Source organism: Pteropus alecto, unplaced genomic scaffold (genome assembly GCF_000325575.1).
Source record: "Pteropus alecto unplaced genomic scaffold, ASM32557v1 scaffold15, whole genome shotgun sequence".
Taxonomy (NCBI): Eukaryota; Metazoa; Chordata; class Mammalia; order Chiroptera; family Pteropodidae; genus Pteropus; species Pteropus alecto.
Genome location: NW_006436286.1, coordinates 1,091,950 through 1,102,664, shown reverse-complemented (window position 1 = coordinate 1,102,664; position 10,715 = coordinate 1,091,950). Strand labels below are relative to the sequence as shown.

Sequence of the window (10,715 nt, the reverse complement as noted above, 5' to 3'; positions counted from 1 at the left end):
TGGACCCCTGACCCCGCGGGGTCACTCGGACTCTCAGCGTGTGGACTGGCCGCTACTGACTGCACCGCCTGCCCCGTCTCCTGCCGGCCCTTAGCATGAGCGAGGGCCACGCAGCCGGGTGACAACGTGCCCGTCGGCGGGTTCTCCGTGCCCCCGTCCCCGTCCTCGCCCGCCTCCTTGCACATGAAGCGATTCTGAGTCTCGGGGGGCTCCGGATCATTGTTTCTGGGAACCCCTGCCTGTGGTTGGGGGGTATTTAATCCGAGGGCTTAGGGTCCTTCAGTGTCTGAGTGTTTTGTGTGTGTACATATTCTGCTCTTGAGTTTATAAATATACGTACATTGAGCGTGTCCACGTCTCCTCGCTGAACCGTAGGGACCCTTTGGCACCATGTCCTGTGTGCACTATAAATTCTCTTCCAAACTCAAGTACGACACCGTCACCTTTGATGGCCTGCACATCTCCCTCTGCGACCTGAAGAAGCAGATCATGGGGAGAGAGAAGCTGAAGGCCGCCGACTGCGACCTGCAGATCACCAACGCGCAGACGAAGGAAGGTAAGCGCCAGCCGGACTCGGGGCCCGGGCCAGGGGCAGACAGGTGCGGGCGGCCGGGGGCCGGGTGGCCGACTAACCGCCATCGCGGCCCTTGCGGGGCGGGCCGTTCTGATGCGTGTGATTCAGCCGGCGCAGGGCTGCGGCGCTCGGCCTTGGAGCTTGGCCGGCGTTATTTGACTGCTGCAGACGTGGATGGTCCTTGGCAGGCCGATCCAGACACGTGGGAATCTGAGTATTCCTCGGATGTTTTTTAAAATGAGGACTTTGGTGGGAGAGGGTTGGGGTGCCGCCCAGGTTCTCGGGGTCCTTGCCCTGGGGCGCTTTCCGATTTGTTTTCCGTGGGAAGGCCAGAGGAGAACGCGTGCAAGGCCTCTCATTTGTAAAAGCAGCGACAGAGGTACTGCTCTAACCTTAGAACCTCAGGACGCCTGGGGGCCTCCTGGCTCATTTTCCGTCCTCTCTTCCCTCTCCCGTCCGTCTGTCTGAATTTTGGAGTTGCCTGTGTCGTGGAGACGGGATCCTCAGTTTTAATATCTCTGAGCCAGCCTTCAGTGTTGGAATTGCTTTTGGAACTTGGTATGTTCTGGTGTGACCGCTGTTACGTGTAAATTCCAGCATTAGTAACAGCGATTAAGTAGTTGGAGTTAGGTCATCACGTTACTCTAAAAATTTAGCAACTTACCAGGTATTAGAAGTACTTTTTTAAAGTAACGATTGCTAGAGTTTACGTAACTCTGTGGCTCCTAGCTGGGATACGAGCACCAGTGAGCCACGATGGGTGGGAATCTTTTGAGGTCTTTCTCATTTTTAAAGGCATTTTATAATATCGAGAATTGAACAGTAGGTTTGAAAATGTGACAGGTGACCTCAGATTCTGACTGAACTTGTTTTGGTTTCTTTTTCTCCCGGTTGTAATGCTGACGCGTAGTTTTCAGTTAAGTCAGCCTTTGAGTTTTATCGCTGGCACGAGAAGAAATATAGTGAAGTTCTAATTAGGTGATGTTATTTACGTGATCGCTGAATTAGGCTGACAGTGACATGATTCTTTTGGTTGGCCTGAGGGGGGGGTCCCCCCCTTCGCGCCCGTTTGGGGAGGAGAGTGGCTCTCGTCGTGTGGAGGAGCCGTTTTCTGTTTCTGTCCCTAGCTAGCGCGGTCGGCCGTGTTCAGACCCGGAGGTATTCGTCCAGGAAGATCCCGTTTGCCCACGCGGTGGCACAGGAAGGGATGTTCTCCGCTCCCCACTCCGCATAAGCGTCCTCCCTCAGGGACACGTCACGTGAGGCTTTGGGATTGTAGTCATGCCTCGCGTCCCTCTGTCTGGGGAGAGGAGAAATTGTTGGCGGTCACGAGTGGTTGAGAAATAGCTTTGTTTAAATGTTATTCAAGAAAATGCCTAAAGGACACTTCTCTTTAAGGCCACAGAAAGCATCCCTTAAGTAGCAGTCACATTCCACAGCAGGTGGATTCCACAGAATTCCAGGCTGTCTTGATATGGTGATGCCACGAACAGAAGGAAAGAAGGTCTCAGGGGAACGACAACCCTGGGGCAGTCTTCGCCATCGCGCACTGCGCACGTGTCATGTTTTACCGGAGCGTTGTGCGGCGCGGCCCTCTGCCGCTGGACTTGGCCATCTTTGCCACTTAGAAATCGATCCGGCTTTGTTAGACTGGAGGGAGGTTGATGGGATTCTCGTCCACAAACAGGAGACTGTGATGCATTATTCTGACGCGTCCCGGAAGCGGGGGGAGAGTGTTGCCCCGCAGCGTGTCCCCTTTTCCATGTTTGCGTGAACTATCCCCATGGAGAAGACGCTGATGCCGCATCAGCCAGGAGAAGGGGCTTCAGGGGAACAAGTTAGGGGGGCATAGAGCAATCACTTGTGCGGTTTCGGGGTAGTAGTATCCAGCGTCACCAGGCCGCTGAGGAAGCACACCGCCTGGTGTTAGCACCGTGCAGTGAATGGGTACAGCGTGAGTGTCCTAGCTGCATGGTTAGGGGACTGCCCGCCCGGGAGAGGGTACTGACGGGGTCGCTTTGGTTCCTTTACCTAATGTTTAAATCACCTGATCTGTCCACGTTCGGGGCCTTAAATCTTGATTCGATGAAAAGGCTTGGATCAGAATTTCATGTTTGGGTTTTAAGAATCCTGCTCCTATATATATTTTTAGAATGTTTCAAAACGAATCTCAAATGATCTTTTTGTTTTTCCTCTATAAACTTGTTTTCCTACTTTTTTCCCCTCGACCCCTCCCCTCCCGGAAAAAAAAAAAAAACCTTTATTCTGTACTTTGATGTGAAAGGTTTAGAAGCTGAGGATGAAGTATTTTTTAAACACTCTGTCTTCATTTCTGAAATTCATCTTGTTTTTCATGTTTGGGGATCAAAAATCACACTGATGCGTGGAAAAGGTCTTTTGACGCTAACAGGCTGCTTATTAGAGGTGCTTAAGGGCAGGAAACCGTCGCTGTAATGCGGGTACTCCTAAGGTCACAGCGTGGCACGTGGGCCCCTGACATGGGCCGACGCTGCGCTTTGCTGGATGGAGGTGGGCCCGTGACGGAGAGCCGCCGTGGACACGTGTGCCATTTGTTTCCCAGTGAACACTTTTGAGAATTCTTACGTATTGGGAAACTGTCAAGTGTTTGGCACCCAGTTTTGTTTCTAGAATTTACTTTTTACAGATTTGTCTCCCCTGCCTCCACTTTTTCTTACTCAGCTTGCTTGGAATTTGAGGCTACTGTGAACTGTGCAAGGTGATGACAGATTTGCATCGGGGTTCCTGGGTCTAGGGAGTTGCGTCACCCCTAATGGGTGCCTGTCTGTAATTAATGCCCACCCCCTTGAAATGTACCGAAAAGAACTCTTTCCTGAACAGTTCAGTTCCTAACGGGAAATGCCAGTAGCATCACGGTGGCAGTAATAGAGCTGACGTACAGGCAGGCGCACGTATGGGACAGATTTGAAATAGTGGGAAGAACAGAGGCGGCAGCCAGCCACCCGGTGCCGAGTAACTGAAGCGAAGCAGGCAAACCCAGTGACCTTAAAAGAGCGAACCTCAGTCCCCGACTGGGTGAGTGAGGGAGATGAGTGCGTTTTCACATGTCTCCCTGTGGTGGATAATCTTTTTGATTATTTTATAAGTTCCTTCTTCAGTAACCATCGTCGAATTATTTGGTCCAGTTTCTTTTTAAATTTCATTCTTGCAGAAATATCGCAAGTAATAGAAAAATAGGATCCAGTCATGCTCTCCATTTGTGGTCCCGGGGTGACATCAGTGCTCACCCAGCAGTTCTGCGTGACTCTGTTTCTCCTTCGCCCCGCTCCCGAGTACAGATCACCCGCCCGCCTTGCGGGCGCTACCTCGGGGCATTTTGAGTCTCCGAGTCTCTGTCTGTCATGTCCCAGCACAGACCGTCATTATTCATAGGCACCTGTTTCTGCTCCAGTTCCCTATGGGTTTGGTTTATTCTCCACTTAGATACCAGAGCCATTTTTTTGTTTTTAATATAAATCGTCATCATTTTTGCTTAAAATCCTTCAGTGACTTTCTATTGTACTTAGAAACAAAGTATAAATCGGTATACAGTCTGTACCTTTCTATCTGTATTTCAAATCATTCTTTCATTTTCTTCCAGCTATTCTGGCCCTTCGTGTCATTTTTTCCACATGCTTTTCTATCAGAAACATTCTTTGTCTAGCTTTTTTGCACATCTGTCTGGCTTCAGTCTTTTAAGTCTCAAATGTCAAGTCCTCAGAGGGCCCTTCCTTGAATCAACATTCTATCCAAAATTGGATTCCACTTTTAATTCTGTATTATAAAATTTTTTTTTCCTGCATTCAAAAGTCATAATTTGAGGGGGCTCTTCCCCAATAATACTAATGTTTAGGGGCTGGGGGCTACGGAACTTCTTTGTTACGAAGAGCAGCTTCTCTTCGTGTTCTGCGTTACTGGCTAAATAAACTAGAGGGTGACAGTCTGACTGAGATTCTGGGATTCACAGAAGCAGAGGTGCCGGAGCCAGGAACGGCCTGACACGGCGTGGCACCCTTGAGAAGCCACGTGGCTTGGGGTGCTCTGACAGCGCGGGGGTCTCCGGGAGCGCGTGGGCATCCGGCCCGTGCCCCACAGTTACGTTTGGTCGGGGTTCTCTAATCCCTGAGGACTGAGCTTGCCCAAATGCCCAAATAGAAATTCAGCTCTATTGTTTTATTTACAGAATATACTGATGATAATGCTCTAATTCCTAAGAATTCATCTGTGATTGTTAGAAGAATTCCTATTGGAGGTGTTAAATCTACAAGCAAGACATATGTCATGTAAGTGTTTATCAAGTTCCGTGCATTTAAGTTACCAACGTAGACCTTTGCGAGAGAGAGAGAGAACAGTGTATTTTAGAACTGAACTCATTCTTGTACTCTGGTGAATGTATCTTTTCAGTCCTTAGAACTGTGAGGACGGTTGCTTGGTTTTATTCTGATTTCTTTGCCCAGTCGAGGAGACTTAACCCGCAGTTAGGAGTGAGAGCTCCTGGGAGGAAGTCTTGCTCCGTGTCGGCGATGTTCAGAGACACGAGGAAATGATGTTCCAACAGTGAACAGCATCTCCGCGCCCTTGTTTTTATTTGCCTGTGCGCTTTCCCTCCACTGTTATAGAAACGTGTGTGAGTCTCCAGAGACCTGTCCTGAATATCTTGACAGCCTCGAGAGTGTTCAGTAATGCCAACGTCCGCGCCCCATGAATGAGGGGCTGCTGTCGGGAGGCTGTAGTCTCTAGGGTTTGTGAGCCCAGACACTGGGCTCACACCAGGGTTTGACTCACTTGCTGCTTCACACCACTTGTGTGACCTGGGGTAAGTTACCTAGGCCTGCCTCGGAGTCTTCACAACAAAATAGGGACGTGAACACGCAGCTCGAGCTCGAGCGAGCGAGAGACAGTGCGCGGCACATGGTAGCGGCTGTGTGGGAGCAGAGAAACGGCAGTCCCTGGGGACTAGACCCCGAAGGGTGGAATCGGCACTCTGTGTCTCTAAGCTGCCCGCCGCCTCGGAGTCTTCCCGGCGCTAGCAGGATTGTCGTGTGTGAAGAGGTTAGCCTGGGCTAACGGCTGCAGTCTCCCCTTGACGTTAGGCAACCTTATTTGAAATTGCGGCAGATTCTGCTTTTGGTCAATGACAAACTGGAGCCGGCCGGTCCTAGGGAATGGTGTGTGCTCCTGGACTTGCGGTCCTGCCGCTTCCTGGAGCTTTCCCTCCCGGGGCAGGCGCTCATTCTCGGAGTGTTCTCGTTCGCTGTAAAGTGTATTTGGAGGGCCTTTTGTGTGACATCTTCTGTATGGTAACAACTTAAAACGCTGAATACTTTTACTTTTTTGCTGTAAATACCACGTGGACTCTGTGCTTTTAACTTAATGTAATTTTAAATTACATTAAGGGAAAATTCCTGAAATCTAGTGAGAAATTACACTTTCTTTTGTTTACCAAGTGCCTTTTTAAAGCACTGAGTTTCAGTGGATTTTTTGATACTCGGAAGCTCCTGGGGAGAGAATTTATTTGAAGTCCATGGGAAAAGAAGTTGCCTCTCACGGAGTTGCGAGTTAATTTCACTGTATGATTTCCTTTGTAATATATTTGTCTCAGAAGCCGGCTGAGTTTGTCGAGCAAATATTAGAAAATGAGAACTTTGTTTTTATCTCAGGACTTCCAAATCATGCTCAAAATTACAGACTCCTTTCAGATGCTGACGTTTCTGTACAGTCAGGATAGTGTAAATTTAAAACTAAAACTAAGCGTTTAAAGGCTATATTTAGCAACTTAACCCCTGCCTATTTCCTGTGTGGACTTTTAAAGGAATTTCTTCTTAGGCTTATTTGTATGTGCTTTTAAAAGTCAGATCGTCCAGTTCTCCATAATCGTTTAACTCGTTCTTTTTACTAAAATAACTCTGTCAGACTTTATTGCATTTTTCTGGAAGTTCGAATTCTTATTTTATCTTTGGTCATTGCTTTGAGACTTTTTAAGAAATTAAAGTTAACTGTCGAATAGCACATAAATTTAAAAGCAACATCAATATCAATAAAGTTTTCATCAAATTAAGAAAATCAACATCAACTTGTCTTTCTGGATTTGAAATCTAATTTTTGGAGCACAGCAGTTTCTCCAAGATCCAAATTCTAAATATTAACAGTGGTCTTGCTTTTAGAAACCTGATGTATAGAAGTTTACCTCTGTGCCTGTCAAAACCGGGGGAGTATAATTTCATTGTTCCGTCTGTTAAGAAACAATCACAAAGTTTCTTAACAAAACCCTCATACTGCCTTTTGGAAAACGTTAATTGTCAGTGGCAAGGTACACCTAGTCTAGAATTCTCCAGTATGGGAATTTTTTTTAACCACAAATGCATCTTAAACTGTTCATGTTCAAAGGTGGTAAAGATTAATCTAAGGTACTATATTTATTATTTCGAAAATTGGCTGTTTTTAAATCGTGTCAAGGGAAAATTGTTGTCCTAGAAATGTGTAATTGGAGAGATCTATCAAGATTTTTTTTAGCACAAAAATTCCTAAGTGGCTGCATAGAACTAACGGTAGTTTTGTTTTGTTTGTTTTTTAGAAGTCGAACTGAACCAGTGATGGGAACTTCAAAAGCAGTATGTAAAAACACAATCTCACACTTTTTCTACACATGCTTTTACCTTTATAATGTAGCAGTGAAGTAAATCATTTTAGAAGTTAATATCCAACCGATCATAGTACATATTGTAAATAAAATGTGTTTTGATGACAGCTCAGTTGAATCTGGATATATGTGGCATATTTTGCACACTTATTTTGTAGAAATGGGTGATTTGTGCCCAAAAAACGCTGTTCCATATTAAGTCTGAGAGCATTCTCCCTGTATGACACTGTGTTGTACAGCTCATGTATGAGCCTTGTTGGACCGTGCAGGTTTACACCGGTGGGCATGGCGACATGCCCTGCACCTGTCTGTCTGTAGTTAGTACTTTGTATGTATGTACAGGCTGTTGTGTGCTTTTTGTTTCTTGCAATAAAAAATGTTTGGAGTGTATATTTTGCCATTTTCACGTTGTATCACTTAGTTTTTGTTAGATTTTTTTCTGCCTGACTGATGGCTCTGAAAAGTCCATTAGCACAATGTGAAGCTCGCGTTAAAGTTCGATGCTTTCTCCAAGCTCAGACGCCGTGTGGCAGAGGCTTCCCCGGGGCCGCTGAGCATCCTTATTGTTTAGTTTTTTTTATTGGGCGATTCCGAGCTCCTGTTCTGTTTATGTCCTCGCTCTAAAGCGAAACCTGAAATTGGGCCGCCGCGAGCGTGTCGCTGTCTCCTCCATGATTTTGACGATTTTTACAATTGAGTGCATTGTTTTCAAATTTTAATACAAGGTTTCCACTGGTAATCTGCTCAGTTGTCCCAATGAAAGTATTTTCCTTTCCCTTAAGATACTGAAATGCTGCATTAATTGTAAGCCAATCGAAAGCTGTAGCTTATCAAAGACAGCTCCCCTTCCCCAGGGGGATATCTCGATGTTTACCACAGATTAACCTTAAGTCTCCACCATTTTGACCTTGAGCTCTTAAGTGAAAGGTAGTGAACATTCCTCACTCGTGGGGTGAAACGTCTGTTTCCGAGCACAGTTCTGCAGTAACCCGGTTCTGTAAACTTGACGGTTCTCTAAGCATTGGACTGCTCAGGCTTGGTTTGTACGCGATACAAGACGTCTGAAATCTTCATTTAGAACTCAAGGGTGTTGCTTGCTGTTTCACTTTACCCTTTTTAAATACTACTGATCTTTAATTGTGTATCAGGCATTTCACTAACCATTGGATCTTAAACATGGTAACGTAGAGTATCTGAACTTTGGACTTGTTCTCTAAAGCATACGGCCTTTAGTTCCCTCGGAACTAAATATAATGATTCCAAAACTCTTAGTGTTTGGGGTCCCCCCTCGTTTTTGGGGTATATGGGTTTTTTTTAGCATAATGCTGTAAAAACTGTCCAAGTTTCTGTTTTGCTGGTGATTGGTTTAAAACTGATTTTTATGTATCCAAATGCTAGCACAAAATAGACTGACTCTCCTGGTGACTGTAGTAGTTAATGTAACACATTTTGTATAAAGTACATTTTATACAGTATTTAAACTAATTCAGATGAAGTTTTATTTCTTGAAAACAATTATTTCCTTTTTGTTTATTAGCATGTGTATAAACACAAATCACATGTTCATAAATAAAGTTAACGTTCTTTTAGCCTTGCGTGTTCCCTGGCATGTCTGTATCACACTTACAAGAAGCAGTTTATTTTATGCTTATTTAGGTTTTTCTTTTCTTTTTCTTTTTTTTTTCCTTTTTTATTTTTTTATTTTTTAATTTTTTATTTTTTCTTTAGTACTTTAAAAGTGGCTTTAATTTTAGGTAGAAGGATCCGAAATGGAGACATTAGATAACTTGATATCCCCCTCATTTCTTTGCTCGGGGCACATTTGCTGACATTGAGGGTGAGAGAAGGGGTTCATCGAGTGTGATTTGTGCCCGTCTTAGGAGACTACAGAATCACGTGTTGCGCACATGCACGAAAGCCGAGCGAGGTGGTCGCTGACCCAGGTCTTGACTCCGATTAATCAGTCAGAGCGAATGTGTGTGCGCTCTCGGCGCCGTAGCCGGATCGAGGGCGGCCGCTTCTCTCTGCTGCTCAGCTTCGCTTACGTAGCTGCCCTTGCACGCTGGGGCTCCGGAGCCGGACGCTGTTCTTACTAACGACATCCGATGACGTGGTGTGGGGCCCTTTAATTTCAAGCAGGAACGTTTGGCATAACAGATTTCAGGTTCTTGCTCTCGGGAGCAAGACTACAAGTTAGACGTGGGGAGGCAGGTTAACTAATGATGTCTGCAGGGTGCATCGATCAGTTTTGACGACTGCTTTTTTTAATGTGGATTTTTTTTATCAGTAGTAATCCGAGAGTTACTGTACTTACGGATGCTCGGTACATATAAGTCTCTAGTCATTTTTAAACCATTCCTTGTCAGCATTTATCACTTATTTCTTAGTATCTTGCTATAAGTAGAAAACAATTGGATGCCCTTTCAAATTTGTCGTAAATTTGCCTTGTGGATTCTAAGGTATTTAGGTGCCGTGGTGATTATTTGGTGGGAGAAAAAAGTGATTTAGATGCCATTGAATATCTGAAGTCACTTTCAATTAAATAAATAAATGGTACTAGTAAGTTCGCAGAAACGTGAGAAGAAGGACGAGAAAGCTTGGCATGAGAACATAGAGACAGCTCCATCTTAAGGGTGGCAGGACAGAGTGACAGGGACAAAAGTGATGGTTTTTTAGTTCCAGCGGTAGGAAAGTTAACGTAACCGATCGCTTTCTAAGGAACTGCTCAGTCTCCTAGTCTAGTCTAGACGGTAGCGGACTGTGTTTAAAGGCTGTTAATGCGTTTCATTGGTTAGAAACATAGTATAGATGATGGTTGATTCAGCTCTCGTTACTTAAATTCAAATGATTCCTAGTGGATGTAAAATGTAACCTCTTCAAAACAGATCGAATAATTTAGAAATTATTACGGATCAGAAGAGAGTATTGTTTTCTTTTCAAAATTGGTTTGATTTCCCCTTGAGATTAGTTCTTCAAGGCAAGAAAACTTCAGAGCTGGGCGAGAGGGTGAACCCATCGGCGGGTTTCGTGTCAGGCACGTGGGGCTGGCGTGTTGACACCTCTGTGGTCCCTCAGTGTGGAGCTGAGAACCTTTTGTTTAAGTGAACATCCCAGTAATACTGTCCCATGAAACTCACTTTAAAACCCTAAGATATTTATAAGACGTATTTTAAATTTAGCCAACACTTTTTATTTGCATTTATTGAATTCCTCCTGTGGTGGGCATTGTGCTAAGAACCCTCGTTACATTTCTGTTTGGTCCCCTTAAGTCAAGCTGCTTTTAATACTCTTAATTCCTGGACCGCTTGGGAAATGCCTGCTGAAGATTCACTCCTCTGTTTTTTCTTCTTTGATCCAGAGGTCTTGTTCCCTTCTCCCTGTTTTAAACGAGAGTTCTGCCCGCTGATGCCTGAGAGGCGTATGACACGTTAAATAAGCAACCTGCTTGCTACTACGTAGGGAGCTTAGCCCTGTCGGTACACC

At 45.2% G+C, this 10,715-nt stretch overlaps 1 protein-coding gene across 1 annotated transcript in view; it reads left to right on the top strand.

Moving 5' to 3' along the window:
• Window positions 1-390: 390 nt before the first annotated feature.
• The window catches only part of RBBP6 (RB binding protein 6, ubiquitin ligase), a 27,749-nt gene continuing 17,424 nt past the window's right edge, over window positions 391-10,715 (top strand). The window contains 3 exon segments of the mRNA XM_025047243.1: window positions 391-556; window positions 4,776-4,875; window positions 7,167-7,203. Of these exon segments, the coding sequence (XP_024903011.1) occupies window positions 391-556; window positions 4,776-4,875; window positions 7,167-7,203 (303 nt within the window).